The sequence below is a fragment of the Ambystoma mexicanum genome, chromosome 1p (assembly GCF_040938575.1).
Source record: "Ambystoma mexicanum isolate Mex_15411 chromosome 1p, UKY_AmexF1_1, whole genome shotgun sequence".
Classification (NCBI taxonomy): Eukaryota; Metazoa; Chordata; class Amphibia; order Caudata; family Ambystomatidae; genus Ambystoma; species Ambystoma mexicanum.
Genome location: NC_090921.1, coordinates 1,179,874,303 through 1,179,901,930, shown reverse-complemented (window position 1 = coordinate 1,179,901,930; position 27,628 = coordinate 1,179,874,303). Strand labels below are relative to the sequence as shown.

General features: G+C 44.6%; 1 protein-coding gene across 1 annotated transcript in view; it reads right to left on the bottom strand.

Moving 5' to 3' along the window:
* LOC138532698 (IgGFc-binding protein-like) overlaps positions 1–27,628 on the bottom strand; it is a 201,212-nt gene that overhangs the window by 84,376 nt on the left and 89,208 nt on the right. The window contains exon 3 of the mRNA XM_069641090.1: positions 15,541–16,139. Coding sequence (XP_069497191.1) covers positions 15,541–16,139 — 599 coding nt within the window. The remainder of the gene's footprint in view (positions 1–15,540; positions 16,140–27,628) is intronic.

Here is a 27,628-nt window from a genome sequence, read left to right as displayed (position 1 = left end):
GAGTCTGGGAAAAGGTTGTTTGTGGACAAATTTGTACGTGGATTTTTGCCCGACATCCAGTCACAGATTATGTCCTCTGAGAGCGCTTGGCAGGCAAAATCTCAATCTGAAGTTTTGCACATGGCTCAGTATTATGAGAACCGTGTTAATAATGAGAAGGACAAAATAGAAAAGAGGAAAGGAGATTTGAAAACCAAAGTATTATTACAACAAATTGTTAGAAACCCCAGAGGAGGCACGACACAGACTAGAGGTCAGTATCTCCCAAAAGGAAATGCTCCTTTGGGTTCTGTGAATAGTAATCAATGTGCTTATTGCCGCCAGGAAGGCCATTGGCGAGCACAGTGCCCCGTCCTTCGACAAAGGTCAAACAGTGCGTTTGGGAGTATGGGTAGACGACCTAGGGGCCGCCCTGGAGCGGGGGGCCCTGATAGAGGTCAGTTTTTGCAAGATCCTCAGCAACCTTTTTCACGGGAAAATCAGACCTCGAGTGTGGACTCGAGGAACATATTTGATCACCCTTCTGCTGCCTACCTTTTTGAAGAGCTTCCTTCTGACGATACTCTATTTCATTAGGACTGCCCGAAGCAGGATTTGGAACCTTCACCTATTCCCGTTAATCAGAAAGGCCCCTACGTTGAATTATTAGTAGGGAATAGGAAACACCAGTTTTTGATAGACACTGGAGCACAGAAGTGCTCCATTGATCATTCTTCTTGTTCCAAACATTCCACTGTCAGGGCAAACCAATGTTTCCGTAGGGTTTTCTGGTATACCAATTGTCTGTCCGGTTTCTTCACCGGTGTCTGTTTCTTTGGGTCCCTTTACGGACGATTGCCCTTTTCTTCTCACTTCGAACTGTGGAGAGAATTTGCTGGGGTTGAACTTATTAAAGAAATTGAATGCAGTAATTCATTGTTCCTCTGATGGAGTACGGCTGATGGTTTCACCACAGCAACTTCCTGATTCTCAGTTTCTGATTCGACCTTTACCTCCCGAGTTTAGCATTGTCCCGGAATGTTTATGGGCGGTTGACGACAATGATGTCGGGGTACTGCAGATTGAGCCCGTTAAGATAGTTTTGAAACACGGAGTTAAACTACCACGCATTCCGCAGTATAAAATATCAGTTGAGGGCGAGCGTGCTTTGAAATGCATTGTCTCCGATTTTGTGCATCGTGGGGTGATCGAGGAGATTACAGGTAGTTTGTGTCACAGTCCGATCTTGCCTCTATATAAGAAAGGCGACAATGCAATCCCATACCGGTTCATAATTGATCTTCGTGCTATTAACAGAGTTGTCGCCCCACAATTTCCAATCGTGCCTGATGTGACGACGATATTGACAATGATCCCTGCTACGGCTACGCACTTCAGCGTTGTGGATTTAAAAAACGCTTTCTTTAGCATCCCTATACATAAGGAAAGTAGATATTTGTTTGCGTTCACCTTGGGGGGACGCTCATTTACATTTACTAGGGCACCTCAAGGGTATACTGAAAGTCCAAGCATTTATAGTAGAGCTTTGAAAGAGCAGCTCGACACCCTTGAATTGCCACCTACTTGTACACTGCTTCAATATGTTGATGATTTGCTTTTGGCTGCAGACTCTGAAAGTGCTTGTAAAGAAGGCACTATACTGTTGCTTGTTCATCTAGCCAATAATGGTCATAAAGCTTTGCTCAAAAAATTTCAATATTGTTGTCAGAAGGTCGCCTATTTAGGGTACCTCCTGTCAAAGGAGGGGAGGAGATTGACACCTGAAAGAATAAAACACATTTCTGGCATGTCTGTTCCAAATACACAGAAGGAAGTCAGAGCCTTAATAGGTATCGCTTCTTACTGTAGGTTGTGGATCCCGAACTTTTCGCTAGCGATAAAACCGATGTTGGCTTTGACGAAGAAGGGCATTTCTCTGCCGCTGCCATGGGAATCGGAACATCAACAATTATTTGAGCTTCTGAAAACCGCGTTATGCTCTGCACCGGTTCTGGGTACTCCAAATTATGACAAGGCCTTTGTGTTGTTTGTGCATGAATGTGATGGATGTGCTTTGGCTGTGTTAACACAGGAACACGGAGGGAAGAATAGGCCTTGCGGCTACTACTCCTCCGCCCTTGATCCTGTTGCATGCGCTTTGCCAAGATGTTTGCGAGCTGTCGCTGCTGCTGCCGCGTCTGTAAAACAGAGTGAGGGAATGGTCCTAGGCCATGATTTGATTTTGATGGTACCTCACTCTGTAGATATCCTATTGAACAAAACCCAAATGCAACACCTCACCTCTGCACGGTTAACAAGGTATGAATTAATTCTGTTTGCCCCTCACTTTCAAATTAAGAGGTGTTGTGTTCTTAATCCTGCTGAACTCTTACCTTTCCTGCAAAACACTGTTTGCGGTGACGAAGAATTACATGATTGCCTGTATACCACTGAACAAGAAACGAAGGGCAGGATAGATCTTATAGATACTCCTTTGGACAATGCAGAAGGGGAGCTGTTTTGTGATGGCTCCTGCTTCAAACTTTCAGATGGTACATCTACAGCTGCTTATGCAGTTACTACATTGAGTAAAGTTGTTGAAACTAAGAGAATTTCGCATAACTCCGCGCAGGCCGCAGAGATTATAGCATTGACCCGAGCTTGTGAACTCTCTGAAGGGCGTATAGTAAATATATATACTGATAGCCAGTACGCCTTTGGGGTGGCTCACAACTTTGGGAGGCTCTGGTCGGAAAGAGGGTTCCTGACCTCACATGGGACCAAGATCCAGCATGGCCCCTTGATAGTGCAATTGCTCTCGGCACTCTCGCTCCCTAGGCAGTTAGCGATCATGAAATGTGCAGAACATCGTAAGGTCATAGATGATGTGGGAAAAGGGAACGCCTTTGCGGACCTGATAGCTAGGCAAACGGCCACAGACCTTAGCACAGACATGTATGCGCTAAGGGAAACAAAAGATGCCTATGTAATGGATGAAGGTATTGGGTCTGTGCGAGATATTCAAACTGATGCCACAGTAGAAGAATCTAAAAGGTGGGCCGAAGGAATGGGGAAACTAGATGATGATGGGTGTTGGGTGGATACATCTGAAGGAAAATGGTTGCTCCCTGATTCATATGTACTGGCAATGGTTACGATGGCACACGGTCCTACACATGTGTGTGCTCAGCAGATCACGAAAATGTTAGAACAAGTTTGGGTGAATAATAAGATTCCGGAGACTGCAAAACACCATGTTCGAAATTGCATGATCTTCTTACAGCACAATGTGGGTAACGGGACAGTAACTCCAAGGAGAAGCTTTGGGCCCCCTTCTGTTCCCTTCGAGGTCATTCACTTTGATTTTATTGAGATGGCACGGTGTAACAATCTGAAATATGTTCTTGTAATTATTTGTGCCTTCAGTAAATGGGTCGAGGCTTTCCCCGTTAAAGATGCTACCGCCATGACCACTGCAAAGATTATGGTAAAAGAATTTTTTCCTCGATTTGGGCTCCCAAGGGTAATTTGGTCGGACAATGGTCCTCATTTTGTTGCAGCAGTAATTTTGCAGATATGCACAGCTTTACATATTGAGAAACAATTTCACTCAGCTAGACATCCTCAAAGTGCTGGGTTGGTGGAAAGACATAATGGTATCTTAAAGAATAAGCTTGCAAAAACATGTGCCGATACCAAACTGAAATGGCCAGATGCCTTACCTATTGTATTATTGGCTATGCATACCACACCTCACACTAAGACTGGGCTTTCTCCATTCGAGGTAGTGATGGGGAGACCTGCTAATATTTGGGGTCTCCCAAAACCTAAAGCCCTGAGAGAGGTGGAAAATGTATTGCTTGTAGACTACTGTAACCAGTTAACTAAAAGCCTTTATTTCATTTATCACCAGGTGTTTTCAGCTTTACCTGTACGGTTCACGGGCCCAGGACATGATATACAGCCTGGAAGTTGGGTCCTAGTGAAGGCCTACGAAAGGTCTTCCTGTCTCGCTCCTCGTTGGAAGGGACCCTACCAGGTGCTGTTGGTCACTCGGACAGCAGTGCGGGTGGCTGGAAAGAAACACTGGATCCACGCGACGCATGTCAAGAAACTTCCTCACCCGACGCCACACGTTACAGAAGAAGCAGAACCCCTCGCTGATGCTACAGTCCCTGATCTTGGAGTAGCAAACAGCGCTGTGAGTGCGTCGGAGAATTTCTCTGAGCTCGTGGAGCTTGGGGAACAGTCCATTTCGTCTCCGCACTCTTTTGAAAAATCACTTCCGGAAAATACTGTTTCAAGCTCTGCGACTTCCGTCGCCTCCGATACGTCGCTTCCCTCAGGAAGTGATGACACCTTATTTTCGGACCAAACAATCTTGGGTACCACCAGGTACAACCTTTGACGAAGAAAATAGAACTACGGCACAGGTTTTTCCGTGCATTTGAGAAAGAGAAGTGATTGAAAGTTTTCCTTTGTATAAGAAAGTTTCTGTTGAACAAAAGGGAAAAAAAGGGATTCTGCTGGCTAGGGTTGGGAAGGACTAAGAAATCGCGCGACCGTAGCGTCGCCAGCAATGAACATTGGGGTCGTCGATTGAGGAACTACAATGCCTGCCACCTCCACTGCTGCTCCCCGCACTGGACTTGTGAATAAGGGGGTGACCAACTTGGACAATGAACAATGTTCCTGGGCCCCGAAAACGTACTGCTGTGTTTTGATAACGATAATTGTTATTTTTGCAATTACTGCTGTAGGACTTTGGTACTTTGAAGAAACCTTTACTACCGACCGAGATTGTACCGACTGCTTTGACTCCCTCTGTACACCTTCACACTCTGTCCCCTAGAGACTCCCAACATAGACAAAAGTATCATAATAACACTCTAATGATAGTAATGAATGCAACACATGCCATTTTTAATAAGAGTAATTGTTGGATTTGCACTCATTTACCGCAACATGGGAACAAGGGACTGGGATGGTATATTCACCCTTTACCTTTAACTACTGCTTGCTATGCCTCTCTTAGAGCACTATTCTTTGGCCGTTGGAATGATAGCATCTCAGGGAACTTTGATGGAACTAATTTGAATGATTTCGAGAAACATGAATTAACTCCCCTGGGATGCTCGCTTTTCGCAAATAGAAGTAAACCTAATGTCGCTTCTATTAGGCCGTCTGATAAACTGTCTCTTCCTTTTCAAACTTGAATTTCCTTTAAAATGGCTCCGATAGGCAATAAGGACGCCGTGCCTCCTTCTTACTCTATAAATCATAGCCCTGACTCGGTCCCCTTTTGTGTACAAAGAAATGGCACTCGGCCAATGGGAGATTTTGAAGGTTGTATGAACATTGTAAATTTGACTGGAGAAAACAGGCCTCTGTATGTAGAGGGGCCTGTTTATTTTGTTTGTGGTAGTTTAGCATTTCCCTGGTTGCCCAAGGATTGGCAGGGAACCTGTTATTTAGGAATCCTGTTACCCGGGGTATTTGTAGCTAGTACATTGGAGGTTTCTAAGGCTCGCCCACGGCGGGACAAGAACGGAGATACCCCTGGGCAAGTATTGGGAGATATAGCAAAATCAGTTGTGCTCTTTTGGGGACAAATAACAAACTCTGAGAACATTAGGGGATTAGCAAGGGTACTGGAGAGAACGATCAACCGGACCACGGACATACTCTACAATATGACATTAGAACAAAAAGCAATAAGATTGGTAGCACTCCAAAATAGGATGGCATTAGATGTCATTCTGGCAGAACGAGGTGGAGTATGCAAATTAGTGGGGTCCGCTTGCTGTGTTTTCGTACCAGATTCCTCACCGACAATTTTTAAAGCAATACAGAACTTGCATACTCTTAGTTCTGAAGTACATATCCCTGTAGGAGATTGGAACCTTAGTACCTGGTTCTGGGATTCTTTACAATCTTCGGGTTGGAAGGTGCTTTCTGTTATTCTAGTTGTTTTGGGGATCGTGCTATTCCTTTGTTGCTGCTTTCAATGTCTTCCGAGTAAATGTGGAATGCTAGGGGGATGTTGTGCCCAAGCAGTGAGCACAATAGGGCATAGAATGTATGCCCCAGATACAACATCCAAAGAGTTTGTGTTACAAGAGGTTCTGATGAACGACCTAATGGCTATAGATATAACAGACAATGATTTGGGATGTATGGATGACAACACATGGAGTTATTTACAAAAGTATTAGAAATGATATTAGCACTTGGCATAGGCCAAAAGGAGGGTCTGTTGGAATTGAAATAATATTATTCCTCCTATCGCAGTAATTGAATGTGTATTGGCCTACGCCAAATTGTCTAAAATATCATGTAAATAGACTCCGCGGCAAGGTCTTGACCTTAACGAAAAATAATGTAAGTCGCCATCTTGGATTTAGCCGCCATTTTAGGTTCTCTTGTAATGTGGAAGTCACCCTGAACATCAAAATGGAGGCTGAATGACATTCTGAGTGAGATTCTGGCCGTTGTGACCTCCGCGCACACGAATAATTAATATGCCTGCAGGCCACTTGTCGGGGTCGCGAACTGAGACCTTGTCCTATCCCTGACCTATGTGTAAATGAACAACTGTATCAGCGGAACTGAGAAAAAATGCATACATTATAGGATTGACCTGGCAAGGAACCTTAGGCCTGATCTCAAGAATGGTTAACCCGCGAGGGGGTTGGCCAAGGGCTGGATAAAGGATATAAAAGCTCAAGTATTCCAATGTACGGTCTCTCTACTAATGCATCGAACCCTCGTTGAAGTTCGTTACGTTACTCTGAGAGCCGAATAGCTATCCGTTTGTCAATTGACTTTGGTAACTGTTGTAGCTTTTTAATAAAGCACTTGTATGTCCTTTGTAACCTGTGTTGGTGTGTTTCTTTTGGGCTTCCCAGCCTCATATCAATGTTTATGTTTTCACAACATCTGCAGTACAATAAGTGATCTCCATGTCCGCCCTTAACCAACTTGTACCTTTTGGACCTTCTGGTCCAGGGTAGTGAGCATTCCTGGGGCTTCCATTGGACAGATCCGACTCATAATACTAGTCCTGATCCTAAGCCTATCCTGCCGGTGATGAGCTGCAAATGGCTTTACTATCGCTCTTGTGTCCTAAGCCAAAGCCTCCGCAGACAAATCAGGTATTTCGATTTGATACCACTGAATGTATTTATTTATTTATTTATTCAATCGTTTTTTTATGATGCGCCTAATACCGTACCTGAGTTTGGTTTCTAAGCGCGGATCCAGGATTTGAACTTCTGTGGCTCTGCGTGGTCTTGATTCCAAGACCTTCGCGTTGCCCCTGTGCTATCCTGTGCATTGTTACGATCTGGCAGAATGTGCGGTTTGTTCCCCCAAAAATGTGTTGAATTAGGCTGGAGTAAAGGTCGCATAGGAGGGGAATGTGGGGGAAAACTGATAATTTCAAATGTAATGAGTTCCTCTGGTACTCTTCTGTATTTGTGGTCATAACAAGTCTATGCTAACTGCTATGTTTAACAGTGCCTTACCTCCACTGCTGTGCAGGCCCTATGTTCTAATGCGCATGACTTAACCACAAAGGCTTTATCGCCTACTGCCTAGCAGTGCTTGCTTCCATAGTTCTCGCCTCTGACGTGTTTCCCCTTTTTGCATACATAAGCGTGTTTTAGAGAGATGCCTTTCTAAACAAGGCAACTTTAGCAGATGGGATTAGCCATTTAGTAAGCCAGCCAGTGGGCCAATAACCATGTGGGAATCGTAGAAGTAGCTTGCACAGCAGGAACAGCAATGTATCATAAAATGTCTTATGCTGACATCTAGATTGTGCCTTCCAAAGTGTGAGAACATAGCATTGGCCTAAGACTTGTAGGCTAAGACTGCGAACATTTACCTGAAACAGTGTTGCTTGACGATCACATGCCATGTGTAAACCTCCCTTTCCATTGGAATGCATTTGTGCTCTTGTGTATAAAAGCTCTGGGCCAGAGGAAGGGAAGTTACTGTGTCGAGTCTCGTTCTGTCATTGGGTTGCTGTTGTTATGTGTATGCTGGATCTCCTGATTGCTATTAAAGACGTTCACCAATGCACCTGGGGAGTCTGTGGTTGATTTTCATGACAATGGCATACACAGGACTGTGGCTCAATGTTTCAGGAGTTAGTTCCTCAAAATGTTAAGATGGCAGTGTTAAACAGAGCAAGAGAGGTGTGGCAATTATATTCTCTCACCTAACCCAGGGGAAGTCATTTCCCTCTGCAGTGATACCTAATTGTGAAGAGGTGCTCAGTGCAACTGCTATCTCATATTCATATACTTAATTATTGCTTGTTCTTACACTATTGACCACCAAAAGTGATTTTCAATTTACTTGACCGATACTGCATTGCAACTTTTATTGGACTAAAACAACTTGACTCTCCTTGGAGACTTGAATCTCTGGATAGGACAGGAGTCTCCTGGCATGGCGAGCTTGCTCATTACAAGTGTTGAAGACATGCATGTCAGCAGGACACAGGCTGGATGCTATTTTTAGTACTGATCATGATTTCCAGGATCATGACCCACTCCAATGTAATTGCTCCTATCATTATGCCATCTTATTTGAAAAGGCTGTTAACAACTAGACTAAGCCAGCTTACTCGATAATGACTACATAAGCATGGAGTAATTCATATTTTACATAATTAGTTTGCAGAGCATCTCCAAAATTATGACATTGACATGGATGATAATGTAGCCTTAGAGAAAATTACCTTCTGCCTAACATCAAATTTAGATAAACATTTACCTTTGGCAAGTAAGAAATGTTGTGCTCTGTGTATTTGGAAAATTGTGGTTGACTGACTTTTATGGTCGGCTTGTCACTTGCAACTTGAAATATGTTCTCCTGTTTGTGGGAAATGTAATCAAAATAGAAACGGTTCACCCCCACACTTTTTTTTAGGACAGAGCAAGTTCAAATCCATTTTTAACATGGGTCAAGACTGATCGCTTTCAAAAAAACCTGGACTAAATGCCACCAAGTAAGCACATTTTAGGCTTATTAATGTCACCCCATCCTTAGAAAAATGCATTGTAGCTTTTCACTTGGATGCTCAGCTGTGGTGTAATATGTTGCTTAGCAACTATCCATCTGGTGTCCACTGTGGTACTAAGTCAGCAACTGTTCATATCGTGATTGATGTCTTTCCAGTGCTGATTGATATTTTTATGTACTTGCCTTCTTGATCTCACAGCGCCATTTGACACGCTCGACAATGAGGTACTCCTGAATATCTTCAGTATGCAAATGGCATCTGGGAGTCTTACTCTGGAATGATTATTCTCCTACCTATCTGGGTGATCTCAGTTTGTTCAGGTGGAGCCTTCCAAGTCACCTCAGCATTCCAGCTACATGATCTTACCGCAAGGTTTCATGTTGTCCCCAATGTTGTTGAGCATCTTCATCCAGCCTCAGTGATATCTGCTTGAGTGCTCAGGCATCGGCATCCACCAGTATGCGGATGACATCCAAATATGCATATAGGTGATGTAGTTGCCAGACGTCCATCATCTGACGGAACTGCTTGAGTGACATAATAGACTAGACCCACCCATTCATTAAAATCCTCACTGTTCTCTCCTTCTGCGTCTCTCTCATTAGTGCATTCCTGGTTAGCTTAGTTACCTTTTCTTGGTGGAATTACCGCCAAGAGTGAAAACCGTATTTCCGCCGTATCACATTTCAAAATAGCAGCCGAAATACTGCCAAAAATTTGCAGTCATTCCACTGAAAACATAGTGCAGTTACCTCCACCTCAAAAGGTGGAGATAAATGCACACAGGTGATGTTAAACAAGCCGCAGGTGCATCAAATCCACTCTCTGTAACAACACAAAAGGCCTGCACCTGAACAAAGACACTTTCCAATACCATGCTGCCACTAGCAGCTGCAAACTGGGGCATGCAGCTCCTCCTGCTCCGCATTGAGCTGCAAAGGCAGGACCAACAGCACAGGGCGCAGAGAGGAGGAAGAGACGCCATGCAAGGCAAAGGCACATTCCCCAGGTCAGGCCTGCACCCTGGACATTAACTGACAACCAGCCTATTACCCTTAACCAAAGAGAGACCATTGAAGCGCTACTCTCCCTGATCCATGACGATATACAGAGTAGGACTAACATCAGAACTGCCTTACACCCGCTGCTGAAACTTGTGTCGGTCCTGCATTTCCTTGAAACTGGCACCTACCAGCACACCGTGAGCATGCTGCATGGAATTTCCCAGCCCACATTTAAATATGGGCTTCTGCAGGTGCTGGAAGCACTCCTGCGCCATGCCTCCCGGCACAGATAAATGCCACAAAGGCAAATTTTTACTTAGCAGCCAAACTGCCCATTGTAATTGCTGCTCTGGACTGCACCCATGTGGAGTTGGTTGCCCCCCAGTCTCCAAAGGGGTATCACTCAACGGGAAGCAGTATCACTTCATGGAGGTGCATTTCACCTGCAATGCTGACCTTGTGATCAAACACTACTGTGGCTGCTTTTCTGGTTTTACACACAATGCTATGGTCCTATGGAACAGCAAACTGCCTGCACACATGAAAAGCCACGAAGGTCAACGGACGTGGACCTGGATATAAATGCACTCACTCAAACTGATCTTGCAGCACTAGTGAAATGCTATGTGAAAGGGGGTTGGCATCACCACAACTGATCATTGCATACCCTGTCAAGGCCCTGCACATGCAGGACCTGCCCCATGGCAGATACCAACCCACAGAGTAATCAGACATGCAGGACATTGCAATAGTATTTTGTGGATGCATATTGCCCGAACAAGCAAGCAATACACACAAAGAGGACGGCGGGAACACAAATGCAAGGGGACATTTGCCTACACATCAAAGGTCACAGCTCAATGCTGCACATAGACAAAGCAACACTGACATAAAGTAATGCCATGTAATCTGGTAACCCTGTATGTGAAACCATAATGGAAGGAACGCAGACACTGCAAATATGCACAAGAACAACAAATCACCCATCAGGCAATGTGCATGATAGAAACATACAGGCCCAAAACAGGCCACAGCCACATTGCAATTCCAATCACAGACCATGAGAGTGATGACTGCTGGTTGAGAGCTGTGCGCAAGGTGTAACACAACAATGCATATGTCCCCCAATAGTGAATAGCTTTGCATCCAATAACTGGGGTAGGCAACCATGTTGTAGGACAATACATGGAAAATGGCCCCCGGATGTGCTGCAGGGTCAGGAGCTTGCCAGCCTGTATTGACTCAACAAATGCTAATATGCCCTCCATCAGCTCTCTCACCCTCTGTCCCGCAACAGTCAGGGCAGCAGTTGCCATTGACAATTGTCATTGGTCGTGGTCCAAGGACCTCACAATCCTCTGTGAGGCACCCTGAATAGAGGCACAGATTGCTTGCAGGTGCTGCACATGGAGACACTGTGTCTCCATGTTGACCTGTCACTGCTCCATCCTGTCCAGCTTCCTCCATATTGTATTGAGAGAATGCTTTGCAATGGGTTGTGGGCTATGGGCTATGGGGGAGGGCTAGGAGGGCTGGGGCTGAAGCAGGGGGACCCAAAGAGCCTGTGACCTTCACTTGCATCAGTGTCACCCTCTGATTTTAAGTCACATTGGATATGTGTCGGGCTGTCTAGCTCAGTTGTCGAGGAGGTGTTGTGGGCCAGATGGGTGAGTGTGGGTACAGCTTCATGTACACCAGTGGCATCATCTGGCTCCCCTGACACAACCACAGGGGCTAGCTGTGGAGTGGTGGTTGCAGCTGCTGGGGTGCAGCACCTGCAACTCTGTGGTTAGTGCTACCATCAGATAAAGTGCCCGTCAGTGACATGTGCTATGCTGCTGGGTGGGCCACTTGGCTCACTGTTGTGGACTGTGGCAGTGTCTCCACTTCTTGTAGCTGGCATAGCACTGCCTGGGCCTGGTGCCTGACTCCTGCCCTTTCTTCTGCTTTTCCCATTGTTGGGTGGTGCACAGGTGGAATTTGTTATCGTTCCACTGGTGGCCCTGCCATGGGAGGTAGGTGTGCCTGCATCCACCTTGTGGGTCGACTGGGAACCTGTTAGATGGACAATGCCATGCTGTAAGTCATCACACATACTTGTGTGTGTGTTTGCAAGTCACCCATGCTACATGGTGGAAGGTCATCATACACATATGTGGTTGATTGCAGGCCAATGCATATGGAATGCAATGTGGGGGCGAGTGTCTGCGGATGGTGTACACCTAATTGGCACAGTCTCTTTGCCTCTTGGGCTGGCTATGTGGCTGCGCACTGCACGTTCACTTTGGCACTTGGCCATTTCGAGCACACATAGGTGCTGCACATAGCTGCATGGGCTCATATGCAAATTCATACTGCAGTGCATGGGTATGTGCTCAGTTGCCAACCTTCCCTTGCATACGCATTTGTGGGCATTGGCTTTGGGTGCACTGTCATGTGGTTGCACATTCCACTGTTCATTGGGCCATCTATGCTGAGGGACACATGCATTGGATGGTAATTTGGCCAGTGCAATAGGAGGCTGGAGACCCTGGCCTTGAGGTCATTACACCTTTGTCTGCAGTCCTGGCTGTCCAATGGGACTGCGCCCACTGTCCCGACCATATAGCAGATGCAGGCGCAGATGGCAGCTTTTGTCTGGCCAGATGTTTTTCTGTGCCTAGAGCCTTAAAGCTCTTTGGCATGGGCCACTACCTCATCAGCGAGGACCTGCAGCTCTGCTTTGCTGAATTTTTGATCTGAGCCGTGTATCAGGTGCTTTCTCTTTGTCATGTAACGTTTTGTCTTCCTTCTGGGTCCCGATGGCAACTGGAAATGGGGGATTCGGAGTGGATTTGATTTTTGGTTTTGGCATATTTCTGTGGCGTTTCTCTACCCACACCCATCCACCCTACCTCCACTCTCTCTACCAATCCCCACTCTCTCTACACCACCCACCCACACCCTACTCTCTCAAAACATCACCTAATCACCCTACCCCCACTCTCTCAACTCCCACCAATCCCACTCTCGATATCCCACCGGCCCAACCCATACTCTCTGTACCCCCACCCACCCTATCCCCACTCACTCTACCCCACCCACCCTACCTACACTCTCTCCACCCCACCTACCCTACCTCCACTGTCTGTACCCCAACCTCCCACCCTACCACCACTGTCTACCCGACCCACCCTACCCCCTCTGTCTCTACCCTCACCCACCCTACCCCTGTTCTCTACCTGTACCCCCACACACCCTACCCTACTCTTTCTACCCCACCAACCCTACCCCCACTCTCTCTACCCCCACCAACCCTACCCCATTCTCTCTACCCACACTAACCCCACCCCTGCTGTTTATCCTCTGTCATCCCTTCTCTCACACTCTTTATTCATTTCTTACCCTCCCACTCTTAACATTTTTCGCTCAGATTTCCTCTTGCTCTTCATCAATGGTACCCTCTCTCAATTGTTTCCTCCCTTGCTCTATTCTCCTTCCATCTCATTCTCATTCTCTTGCCTCATTCAAGGTTGTCGCCGCTGTGCTTCCTGTTCCGGCGATGATGCTATTTCCGCAACTGGTCATTCCGCTGGCGGAATTAGTGGCGAATGTATTGGCGCTAATGGTAATTTCTCAGATTCTGGGCGGAATTATGTTTGACACTAATTTACGACAGTAATTACCGCCAATGAAGTGTGCATGCCCCCGCCAAGTTGTAATTCCACTGGACACTGCAGCGATAACAGTAATTCCGCTGTATTACCTCCAAACTCATGATGAGGCCCGAATGTGTTCTTTTTGCTGCTTTTCCATGATCTCCTACACTGTATTATTTGTGCAATCTGCATCTCTTCCACTTCCACCCAAGACAAAGTACATTGAAGGTCCTACTCCGCCGATTGCAATACCTGCGCATGTACCGCTATCATTGCACCTCATTCACTGCTGAATCTGACATTTATGCCTTCAATTTTCCATACACAATTCTGGCCTCCCCGGTGCACACATGTGCTGCTGTGACGGATGTAAAAGCCCCTCTAGCTGCATGCCTTCCCCTCTGTGGTGCATGTAGTGCCGCAGACATATTCGCAAAATTGTTGTTTCAGCTCCCACTGAAATGATCTCTCACGTATGTGTATGTCACATTGGTTGATTAAGTGGACACTCACCTCTGCAGTATTAATATGTTTCTCCCCCCACAGTAACAGCCACTAAATGTAATATACTACTGCCTCCAAAGACCCGTTAAACCAAATCATGTATAGCCACTGCAAGTAATCTTCCCCTGACTCCAAAGGACAGCAATACTGTTTCTTCGTAAGCAACTACTAGTTTGTCTTATTGCAAAATGGCAGCCAAATCAGTTACAGCCACTGAACGTAATCTCTTGCCTCCTTCAGTAGCTAAGAACTCTAAAAGCAGTACCACGCCCATTAGCTGCGACAGGTTATAGGAATGGTTTTATGCTTTTATTATGAACAAAGAGATAAACAAATTAGATGCTTTTTGAGGATATGACAAACATTTTCTAAGTTTCTGGTGGAGAAGAAAATACACTTTAGGTTGGAATTTGAAGAGTTTTGATCAATTGGTTGTTTATTTCTTAATATTGTAACTAGCCTCACATTAGTGTTCATATCAGTGTAAGATGATAACATTTGATAACTTTTGTTTTTTAATGTAAATTGATTGACACTATAAGAAGACAATCAAATATTTGTTATGTTATGTCACATTAGTTTATATTAGGTGGGATTTGTAAAGTGAAACTAGCAATATTTCCATGATTTCTTCAGCTTGGCAACTGTCATTCGTCAAAGTGTTGTTTCTGGAGTGGTTGGTTTCCTTTGGAAATATTCAGGGGGAAGCACCTGCACTACATCCCCAATACATTAGAGTATGATGTTAATTACCTTAATCATGGTTTTTGGCTCAGGGGTGATCTGACTTGGATGCCTCCAGTGATGCCTATGTATCAGTGTTAGGGTTGCTGTTGGGCTACGTCAGGGTGGTTTCATGTCTTAATGACCTTATGCTTTGTGGGGTGTAGAACATGCATGGCTGAAGGTTGTTTTGGCACTGCGGGTGACGTGTGTTAGATTGCATTGTTGTGAGGTAAGATGTGTGGATTGAATTGAGATAGCAAAAATTTTAGCGGGTGGTTGTATGTGTTGATCATTTGTTGGTCAGGGAATGGTTTGAAAAATATACCTAAGCTACCTCATAATATGTTGTTAACAATTGTTAAAATTTCTCAGCAGTTTCACCAGTGTAAAGTACTCCCCGCCCCTTCTCGCTTCTGGTAAAATGTCTCTACACGCCTATAGTACCCACCAAGCGCATCCTGCTATTCTCCCAATTACAGGAAAAGGGAAACAAAGGTCAGAAAACTCTGAAGCAGGACATACTCTTCAACGCCGAAACTTTTCCAGGACGGAAGGGTAGTTGTTCTTGTGAGAGAGCAGAATGACAGCCATGCCCAATCATGGGAGGAATGGAAAACATTGACCCATGAGTAGAGAAATGTGCATAAGGACCTACCTTCACTTTTCCAGAAAATTCCTTGCCCATTACGATTTCATTTCCATTGAAATGGATCTCAACCTTCTTGGTGAATGTTACCGTTTTTTGGCCCCGGTGCTCATTGTGTACAATCACTTGGTAGTCGGGCTGACCGGAAGTCTTGTTGCACAGCCCTGAAAATTGGTAAGCGCAGTTACCTTGAAAGTCAAACTTGAGTTGGTCGCAGGTAGAATAATGCGGATCTGCAGAAGCTGAGCATTTGCAGTAGCTGACGGGGTAGCAACCCCTCACGCCGTTCACGGTGCTGCACTTTTCTGAAGGTTTGCATTGCGCCGCTCGGCACTCTACCTTCTTAGATGCCGGGTTACAAGTGCACTGTGTCTGGCACTTGTCGTCATCCCAGAACACCTCATTCTGGGCGTAGGGGAATCCCTTGTAGGTGCAGCCGCAGGTCTCCTTCGGGACACATTTCCCTAGGGTCAGCACGTAGCCGGCGTTGCACTCACAGCCTTCCAAACAGGGATCAGAGCACTTGGTGGAAGCCGAGTCATCATCACACGTGTTCGGACACGCAGTTCCACAGAGCGTATATTGACTGTTCGCGCCGCATTCAAGTGCTAGGGAAATAGAAAGAACAACTCAGCCCTTGAAAATCAACACATGTCAAAAAGAATTATCAGTTTGAAATATGAGCGCAACAGCCTTGCATGTGCCTCATATATTTATTGATGGTAAGCTTTGGTTATGCGCAATAAACATCTATTAAATGGTATTTTCAAAATCAGACGTACATTGTCATTTTCAATATAGTGTTTCATTTGAATAAATGAAACATCAAACAACATTTTGCCAAACTCTAAATGGCTAACACTGCTTGATACGAAATCATCTGTAAATTCCTTTCACCTCTGCAAAAGATATCACTTCACCTTTATATGCATCCCTATGCCATATGTTCCCGAGTCATAGTTTAATTCATCCTGAGATGTTACTGCGATTTAGGAGGCGATAATATGGGTACCCTTCTCATTATTTGATTCTCAGCTTTGCCTTTAAAATGAATGTATAAAATGATGCAAGGCTCTTCTTTTTCCAGATAATAGGTGGTGATTCTCCAAAGACTTACTGGTACTAACTCTAACTTATTGTTGACTAACTTCTGGAGAAATACTATTTGATTCCCAGAGAAGTTACCGGTAGTAGCTCTAACTACGGGGGTGCTAAGAGTTTTGAAGATTTTCTTTTTTTTTTAAAGAAATACCATGAGCAATATTTACTACCAATGGCAGTGTATTTCTGCAAATCTGTCCTATTCACAGTTTACTACTGGAGGCATTGATATTGCTGGAATCCCAGAGGGGGTATCGCAGCAATATCTCTGAAGGTATATTTGTGTACTATTTCTTTCCAGTTCCACCTTAAATCTCATGTTGGAATTGGATAAAGTACAAAAGTGGCGAATATCACTACTGTACAAAAGGGCCAATTCTGACAATTTATGCATTACATGACAATTTACTGCCCGGCATGCAATACAACTCAGGAGCCAGGAACTGTATGTAATGTGTTCTTTAAAAACAGTAGTTCTGAGGCTTGAAGATCTGCTTAAAACACATGCTCTGCATAGTCCGACATCTAGTAGTAGTTGCAGAGTATTACAAGATTTGTTTTCGAAACTCGAAAATGGACGTCAATAGGGTGCGTTGGTAAAACTATCCATAGTGTGACATTTACTGTACCCATGGTCATCCACGCGTCGAGGTCCCTCAGATTGTTTCTTTTTGCCATTGTGGATATTCGCAAGTTAATGGGGTGCTTTCCAGGCTGATGTCTTTGATTAGTTAAAAGTTATTCATAGACCTTTCTTTCATTATTGTCTGCTTTTGCTGCAGCATCATTCAACTGCTCGACGGGCCTCGACCGAAAAGTACATTGTCAACAACTTCACTGCATCGACAACCAGGCGTGGCCTTCACGTGCCGCCTCAGGCTTCGGCCCTTACAGTAGGGATAGACAGGGGAGGGCTTTCATACTGGTGCCTTTTAGAGAATGCATATTCTGCCACCCTTTTCCCTTTTTCTTGCCTTGCTGCGCTTTCCATTTATGATGGCAAATACACCTTTTAAATTTTGCCCTACCTGCCATAGAAAATTCCAGTGGAAAGACACGCACCAAGTGTGCAATTACTGTCTCCCTAAGGATCACCCAGAAAAGCTTTGCAAGTCCTGCAAACTTTTCTGCCCGAAAACTCTCAAAGACCGTCATACCAATTGCTGGGCCATCCACGCAATGCAGGCCAAAGCTTCTATCGACGTGATAGAGGACTCCAGCAAGAGCAGTATCGGTGTCCTTAGTGACACCAAAGGTGTCCCTGGTTCGTTGGAACCCCATGTGCGGACCCCCGACCCCAATAAGCAGGCCGGCGGCTCTGTGATGAAGACGACACCTGGCGGCCATAGCACACACACGTCCAAAAACATTAAGCACATAGACCACAGCCGACATTTGACGAAATTGTTGAGCATCGAGGCCCACATGGTGTCGATGGAAAAAGCCTCTAGGTCTTCCCTGTCCTCTGGGCCATCGCTTATGACAGGCCTCCGAAACCAGCCCCCAAAGTCGGTTCAGACACCGTGCACATTTCACAAACCAAAAAACAGGTGGCGAAAGGCGCATCAGTGTCCCCTAAACATATGCCGAAAAATATAAGAACTAATTAAAAAACATGTCCCCACTACCATGTTAAAGACAAGGTAACAGAAAAAAATCAAAATCCTCGATGCCTTTGTCCTCCAAAAGCTCTCAGGGGCTATGCATCAAAAGGATCAGGCACCCTCCCAAGCCACCCTTACCCTTTCATGCTTCCCACACTCCTGTGACTATACCCCTGAACAATTCAACAGAATTATAAAAAAGGATGTCATGCGTTGTAGACTTCATAGACAACTGGAAGAACTAACGTCCCTTAGAGACGCCTCACAGCCAGGGGATGCAAAACACCAACCCCCTGCCAAAAAAATTCATCTTCACCCACAGGAAAGCACTTCTGCCCTAGGCCCCCAGGCCTCCACCTACCAAGACCCCCTCTCAAGACATGTATGGTATGGAACTCACAGGGTCACAAAACCCCAGCTCTCGGGCGAACCTATACAGTCAGGACCAATACTACGGTAATGATGGTGATGACACCTATGTCATCCAGTTGCCGGACCACCAAGACCAGCTTGTAGCAGATTCACCTGTAGACAATCAACTGCAATATAATGAATTGCTGCTGAAGCCTGCCCAACACTTCAGTATTGACACCCAAGAAGCACAAGTAGACAAGGACTTTGTGGAGGACATTCATGGTGACACGAACTCCGCCACTCAGTTTATCCCACTGTTACCGTCTATACAAAGACATATACATCCATCCTTACTTGCACGTAACCTCACAAGGGTAGTTAACCCTAGAATCAAACAATTATTCAGGCCAGCGCCCATAGATCCCAAATTAGGTGTCAGCTCAAAGCTGATTCACTGGTCATCACCACTAGCATAAAGAGGGCCGGCACTCCTCTGGCGTCGACTGAAGCCCTGCAAAGAAAAGAAAAAAACAATCTACACTTTTTTGAAAGGAAGGTTGCCTCCTCAGCGGCATTTCAAGCTAGAATTGCAAATACCACTACACTCCTAGCTAGTTATGGCTACCACAAGTGGGATGACTTGAAACACCAGGTTGAAGCCATTCCAGAACCCCTAAGATCACAATTATTAAGCAGTATTGCGGAGGGCAAGCAGTTATCCAACTGCATCCTCAAAAATGATCACGATGCAGGCCACATCATCGCAGAAGGCAAACTCATCAAGCACCATGCCTCTCTCAGACAGTCTGGTTTTATATTAGAGACTCAGGCCACCCTCCTTAACATGCCTGTGGAACCTAATGTACTTTTTGGTAAGGCTGCTGAAGACGCCATCAAGAGCGTGAAGGAGGAGTATCACACTCTTAAATCCCTTGGCCAATATACAAACAAACCCTATGTACAGCAGGGCTCCTCAAACTCCAGAAGGTTTCAAGGACAGGGTCCACAACACTCCTCTGGATACACTTTGGGCAGACCGTCTTCAACTTAGGGCACCCATCGCAAGGACAATCTTCCTCTTCTGGTTTTAAAAAGGAAATAAAAGATCTAGAGGAAGAGGCAGAACCTTACCTGCGAGAGGCTCCACCCCTCCCAAACAATTATGCACCACTGCAGGTACCCTCCCATGCCACCCCAGTAGGAGGTTGAATTTTACACTTCACCCACGCATGGAAGGGGGTAACATCAGACAAGTGGGCGTTAGCCACTCTTAGAGAAGCACCCCAACCACCCTCCAAAACACAGAAAGATGATGCCAGAAGAGCGGTGCATACTGTTAGAAGAAGTAAAGACACTGCTGGAAAAGGACGCCATAGAGATCGTACCAGCAAAACAGGTAAACAAGGGTGTTTATTCAACATACATCCTTGTGCCAAAGAAAGACCTTTCCATGCGCTTAGTAGTAGTAGATCTGTTCCCTGTGAACAAATGTGTCAGTCCCCAAAAGTTTTGGATTGAGATGCTTCAAGAGATGTTGCTCCTTTTAAAACGGGGAACTACATGGCAACATTGGATATGAAAGATGCATGCTTCCATATTTCAGTGCTCCCTGCGCACAGGAAATATCTGCGGTTCAAGACAGCTGGAGTTCACTACCAGTTCAAGGTACTCCCCTTCAGCATCGCCTCAGCGCCAAGAGTATTCATAAAGGTGCTCACAGTAGTGGCAGCATACCTGCGCAGAGAGTCAATCACCATATACCCTTATCTGGATGACTGGCTGATCACCAGGGAATCTCCTCAAATTTGCAAACAAAATACCCAAAAGACAATAGACTTTTTTTTTTTTTTTTACTTGTGTGTATCAAGAATACTTGATTTTACAAGATTTCATTTTTTAAATCCTAGTCTTTTCCGTGTACTATTGAGGTGTTCAATTGCCTGATCGAATCGGTTTAAGCGTTGAGTGTTAAGTGTTTGCCACATCTGGAGTTTGAGTCAAAGCAGGTTGTTGCGACTACAAGTTGGACTTTGGCAGAGATGGCTTCATGGTCTAGGGCCGATTCCTTACTTCCGGCCAGTGCTGCTTGTGAAAACTTTGTTGTGGCGATTGTCCACAAAGTTTTTGTTTCCACTCATCAGTCGCTCCCACCATTCGTCTTCTTCTCTCGAGGAGTACATTTCTAGTTCTGGACGTAAGTAGGCTTGCCTGATCTGAAAAATGGCCAGACAGGCCAATAAGAGATGTCGTACTGACTCTGTCTGGTCACTGTTTTCGCACAGCCTGCAAGATTTTGTGGATGATTGGCCTCTGATATGTAGAATTTCGTTCGTGGGCAGGAGGTTCAGACGGGCTCTTAAGAAGATGTGCCTCAGTGACTTGTTCGGAAACCTCCTGATGAATTGCGTAGTTTCACTTAGTTTCCTTCTTTTCAATTTGGGCTTTTCCATCAGTGAAAAGAAATCACATCTAGTCCCCAGCCAAGTAAAACAATTTCTTGCAGCAATTCTAAAGACAAGAAAGGAGCTGGCTTTCCCATCAAACCAGACAATACAAAACATACTGTTGCAAGTACCTCACTACAAGGCCAGTCGCCTGATAACTGTACACAAAGCAAAGCCGCTTGCTCAGGATGATGGCCTCATTCATTTACTTGGTTCCACACGCATGCCTGCGCATGCACCAATGTTCAGGAATGGTTAGCGAAACAATGGTCTCAGGCAAGCGGTCAGTGGGATGATGTAGTGGTTGTTTCGCTAACCTGCTACAGACTCATCACTGGTGGCCCAGGGACAACCTGCTAAAAGAAAAATCCTTCCGCGTTCCACCAGCATAAGCGATCCTAACTACAGATGCCTCACTAGCCGGATGGGGGGCTCACTTCTTCTACCACACATCCCACAGCCAGTGGACAAGTGCTACAGCACAAAGACAAATCAACGTCCTGGAACTTTTGGCATTTCTCAAGGCTCTTCAAGCTTTTCAGCAACATCTTACAGGTCAAACGGTGCAAGTCCAAGTCCATTAATTTGGGGATGGTACAGCGCCATTTGTTTGTGTTTTATCCCTTGCTTCTCACAGAACGATCTCATCCTCTCACCTGTAAACTGTGGTCTATTGCCAGTTAAAATGCTGTATGGAATGCCTTCCCTGCCAAACACTTCTTCAAGGAATTAATCTACACTTCGCACCTTTGTCTCATTAACCACTTTTATTTCAACCCAACTAGAGAACAAAAATACCAGTACAAACAAATATGTCTTCGCCTCCACCCCATTTCCTATGGGCCCTGGTATGTCCATCACCACTTCTTCCCACACTTCTCGCATTCAACTCAAAAATATTAGAGGCAGTTGTAAGGAAGGCATGGTATCAATAGTAGACACAGACACAATGGATACAAGTTTTGAAAACCTTTATTTGTTAATTTGTTTGAGTTGGTAGAATTCCTAACTGGCCCAAACTCTAGAATGGGAGTAATCTCGACCATTAAATAAATAACAAAACAGTCCCAGTCAGTCTAGTCAACATATAAAGGGCTATACTAAAAAAAAAACTAACCTTGCCCTCCTTCTAAAAATGACAAATGTGCTGAGGGAATTCAAAAGGAAAATAGTGCCTCAAAAGAAATGTCAGAATGGTTTTAAATAACAACTCCCTTCACCACGTTCAGCACCACTGGGTCTAGAGAGTTTCCTAAAAAGTATAGGTGGATGGCACAGTTCTTTCAGTCTTGCACACTTTGGCTTACTGGTACAATTTAACAGTTCAGGTTTGGGTTTCACGCTTCTAGTAGTTCAATCACTTCCTTAGGCTTCGTCCGCCTTGTCATAAATATACAGTTCCATTTTTGACATTTACTGTACAGGCTTCCCTCTGTCGGGCTTAAGCCTGTCTTTCACCTTTCAGTTTATCACACAGTTTGGCACAGGTTTCCTCTCTGCCGGGCTCGAGCCTGTCTTTCAGCTTTTACCTTATCACACAGTTCTGCACATGCTTCCCTCTGCCAGGCTCGATCCTGTCTTTCAGCTTTTACCTTATCACACAGTTCTGCACATGCTTCCCTCTGCCGGGCATGAGCCTGCCTTTCACTTCGTGGGGGTTCCCTTCCCCACGTTTTGTCTCAGGTGTCTTTTACACTGTCGAAGACTATCGAAATTGCAGGGATTTTACATAGACCTCTGCATGACCACTTCAACCTCTCTTTCAATGATTCAACAATCCACAATCTTACTCCTCTTACAACACCAATGCATCTTGGTACTTGTAGTTTTATTTCTTTGGTCTTCCTTCTTGGCCTCTTTCATAGTTTATATAATTTGCCCTCTTAGCATATTCAGAGTTCACATACTTTGCTTTTCATTCATTCCACTTTCTTGTGGGATCACAATTGCTTTCTTGACTTTGATTCCCAATCAACTCAGAACATTTCACAGAGACTTTTGAATGAGTGATTTTGTCTCACAGGACCACTCTATTACTTTGTATCCATTCCTCTGATAATTCAACAATTGTCCTTTCCATTACGCATTTTATCGGCACACATGCGCATCCTTCAACTTTGGAGTTACAGCTACTTTTGCTTTCAACACAACCCAGACTTTTGTTGCCTTCAATAACTCACTGATTGTGTTAATCAGCCTTCTTTCATCAATGATGTTCATGCCACAGTCAAGGCCATTTCCAAAACCTCCTCTGCTCCTCCCCAACTCTGTTGTTCACCCGGGAGGGTCACAGGCTGCTTTCAAGTACCTTGAAGGTTTCTTTCTTCTGCTCACTCAGTTTCAGTCTTGGAAAGCTTACGGCTTCTTGCAAATGGGAGATTCTCACCTGACTTCCATCACCTGGTTCGCATCAGCCCCGAAAGAGGTGTTCCTTTTCATACCTAGCTTTGTTCAGGGTGTGCCTGAGTGCACCACCTTTTATTCATCTGAACGGGCATGTTAACATGTGGCAGGTGTATATAGTTAGGATTACGTGCCTGACTCTGCCTGTCCTCATTACAGGGACAGGGCCAGTGCAAGTCAGTGGATGTAATATGCCTGACCCTATTCCTCATCTTTCTTGGCTCAGTAGTGTTGCCAATGTAAAGTGGGGAGAAATTATGAGAGTTGCAGTTTCCCATAAAATAAGCAGGGATAGGGGTAGATGGGTTGTGAAAATAGGTGGATACCATGTCTCGTCATCAGGTGTTTCTCCCCCACTCCTCGATGACCCCTACCTAGGTGATCCTCCCTTGCTTGTTCACCCTCAGGGTCGTGATCAACAAATGATGGGCTTTCCATGGTCACCTTAGTACGGGGTCCCCGGGGACTAGGTTGTAAAACACCATCTGGTTTTTCACACTGTTCTCTAGCAACTCCTTGCATCCCACACACAGCCACTCATCTTATGTTCAACATATTTTTCTAGGCCTTGCCACCAAGGGTCTGCTTTTATCACCACCGTTGTCCTTTTCATTCCCACATGGCCCTCGTGGGTGATATCAATCAATAAGTTTCTAAGGCCACAGTGAGTAATCACCCTCCCAGAGCGATAAAGCACATAATTTTCTACAGTGAGCTCATCACGCACTCTCCAATGCTTCCTTGAGGTGTGTCTTCTCTGGCAACCCCTTATTCATATGCTCTTTTACTTAGTTAATTATCAGATCTGGCCCAAGTATGCAAATATTGATAGAAGGTGTCGTTTCTGTAATTTTGATATGGAATCTCTAAAGCACTTGATCATGTCATGCCCGAGCCTTGGGAAAGAACGAGGACGGCTTTTTTCACTGATTATTCACAACAGTAGTTCAAGGAATCTGGAAAAATGGTGGGAATTGTTCTTTGAAGCCTCCAACCGGACTGTAATGTTCAAATTGATAACCTTCCTCCAGGTCATAAAAACAAGATTGGATTTGAAGGAATCAATTGAAGTGCCTGGAGTCGAATGAACCCTTGTAGTCAAAACGTCAAGACTCAGGCCACTTGTTTTATTGTATATAGAACGGCGGTGAGAGAAATGGAGTTTAAAAGGATATGTGGTTGATTGGACGTGAATTGTCTGTCAAAATTTTTTTTTTTTAAAGGTTGAATAAACCGTATAAAAATAAAAAAATAAAAATTATCAGATCATTCTCGCACTCCACGTGCTTCTCCACCCTTAGTGTCTGCTGGTACTCTCAATAAGTGGTCCTCAAACATATTTCTTTTTCCTGATATAACTTGCACATAAAAGCATGGCACTGCAGGCGAGTCACCCACACTGTCAGTCTCCTTGACACTTTATCCACACCTTTCCTCTCAAATAGAAACTTAAGTGAGAATTTCACACCCCAAACAAATGTACAAATGTAGAAAACCTATTTAACCACCCAAACACATCCATGGGCACCCTTCTCAATCACTGAGTACCTTCATTCAACCCGATTCAAAACTCTAGAGGTATGTGCCATGATAACTTCACTTCCAGCTTTCTTTCTTTGTGACAATACCTCTCCAGCCTTACTTCACTGGCATCCATGGTGATGATTGTTCTGTTCTTAGTGTTGAACTACCCTAAAAGTTTTGCAAGATCAGACTCCCTTTAATTGCTTCAAAACTTTTCCCGCATTTAGCATCCCATGTATTTTCCATGCATTTCTGCTGGTCTCCACTATCTCAAAACAGTGTTGTACAAATGTCTGATAAAACTCCACGAACCCAAGGAATAACCTGAGCTCCTCCTTTCATTTGGGCAATTTAATCATTTTGATTGTCCAAACCAACTCCTCCTTGACTTTACCCCTTCAATGGAGATTTTGAGACCCAAACACTCAACTTATTAATTCCTGAATACACATTTCTCTTTTTTGAGTGTAGGGCCCATTTCACTTAAAATCTTGTCTGATGACACATAGATGACACATAGTGTATTTTCTCATCCTCCCCACACACCAATATGTTGTCCTGGAAAACAGTATATAACTTGTACATACACTTTTGAAAGACCGAGACCGAGGCTGCAGACACCAGCCCAAACGGCATACGTTGAAACTGAAAAATCCCTTTATTTGAGATGAACGTTGTTAAGTTTAGGGATTTTGGGTGCAACCCCACTTGATGATATGCAGATGCAAGATCCAGCTTAGTGAGCACTTTACTGTCCCCATCAAACGTAACATTTTACACATATTGTGTAATAGGTAACATTCCACCACAACATTTGTGTTTACTTGCCATATCTCTACGCACAGCCTCAGATCACCATTGGGTTTCTTCGCCACTACCAAAGAAAATAACCACCCTACAGGACCGGCATACTCAATATTTCCATGGTCACACAATTTCCTCAACTCACAACAAAGTGACTGCAGAAGTTGCATTTCTTGCACATAAACGTTCTCCCTGGACAGTTCCCACCAAGTGCACACTTACACGCCAAAAGCAGGCCTTTCCACCACACTCCCTTCACAACCTCTCCACTTTTCCCCAATACGCCCTTCACCACTTTTCCACCCCACATCCTTTCCACTCTCTTTTCCGTCTTTTTTCTTATCCTTCCTTTGTTTTGATTGTTTCCTTGCACACACCTTCATATCTTCTTTAACAGTGTCTTTATCACAAGTCTTTCCCTTCTCCAGATATGCTAGACAGCTCAGAGAGTGTTTAACTCTAACTGCGATGTTGGCTTCTTCATCCATGGATGGGTAATCTTTCAGCCATAGTTCCTCCCTTATTTCGTCTTGGTTGCATTTCACCATGAATTGGTCTCTAATATGCACATCAAATGTATCAGCAAAATTGCATATCACAGCCAACACCCTCAAAACAGTAACATACTCTTCAACACTTTCCCCCATGTGTTGCTAAGGCATAACAAAGTTATACCTTTCTAGGATAGTGCTTACTTTTGGGTTCAAGTGTCTGTCAAGTTTCTTGAGGGCATACTCAAGCTTATTATCCTTCACTCACACTTGCCCCATCATCTAACTCAGGTCGCCTTTTGTATACCTTTTGGCCCTCATATCCCAGACAAGGCATTAATAGAAATACTTTTCTTTCCAAACTCATATTGTCTCCACACGTTGCTCTTAGGTAGTGCATAAATCCTTTCTTCCATTCTCGTCACTTAATTTTTGGTGACCTAGGATGTGCCATGAATACTGCTTGCCCTGGTATATTTTGCATTGTTATAATATTTCCTTTAACTTCCAACAGATTACTATAATTTGAGTTTGCCCTCTGTATTTTTCAGGATCTTGCTCATCAAGTTCTTACATCCATTCCAAATGGATACTTATAGTCACCTCTACATAGTAATAGTCAGCGCTCACTTGTGCAAGTCGTTTATATAGTCAGGCCAGTTTCCTTGGTAACGCGTCACATGTGCAACGCTTGTAGGTCATTAACTTTTCATGATCAATGTCTTTCAGCCCGGCGCTGCAGATGTGTGTTGGCCTCATTGCGCGCAGTCTGCCTCCATTATCTCCATACTTGTCCCTTCAGTGACGTGCCAAATGCCACAATGATGCAGTCTGATTCCTCATCACTGAAGCATCACTGACTTCATGTTCAGATGTCTTCAGGGCCTGAAGCGGGCAACAGGGCAAATTGTTGCTTGGGTTGCAGTTGAAAAGCAGGGGCTCAGTTTTAGGTGAGTCCTCTCATTCGCTCATTGGCAGTTTATTATTTAAGAGGTATCTTCACTCCAGAACATAAAGTCTTTATTTGATTTCTTTATTAAGCACTTTTATATAGAGCCCCCATTACAGGCAAATTCTCCTTCAACTCCAACTGCTTCTCCGATTCTAACAGATCCTCCTTCTATTTCTAACCCCATAGTGTTTAGGTTGCCAAGGAGCAGCATTACCCATCAGTTGCATATTGCACAACACTCGCGTCATCAACCAAGTCAGTGAATTAATCAGAAATTTTTTAGCAAGGGATTTTAGCCTACAATAATACTCCAAGAATTCATTGTTGATTTTTAATATTGACCTTATATTTTACCTATATGTAGATGGCCTGATTCAGCTGTGCAACATACCAACACAAGACAAGGGATCCATTGACTAA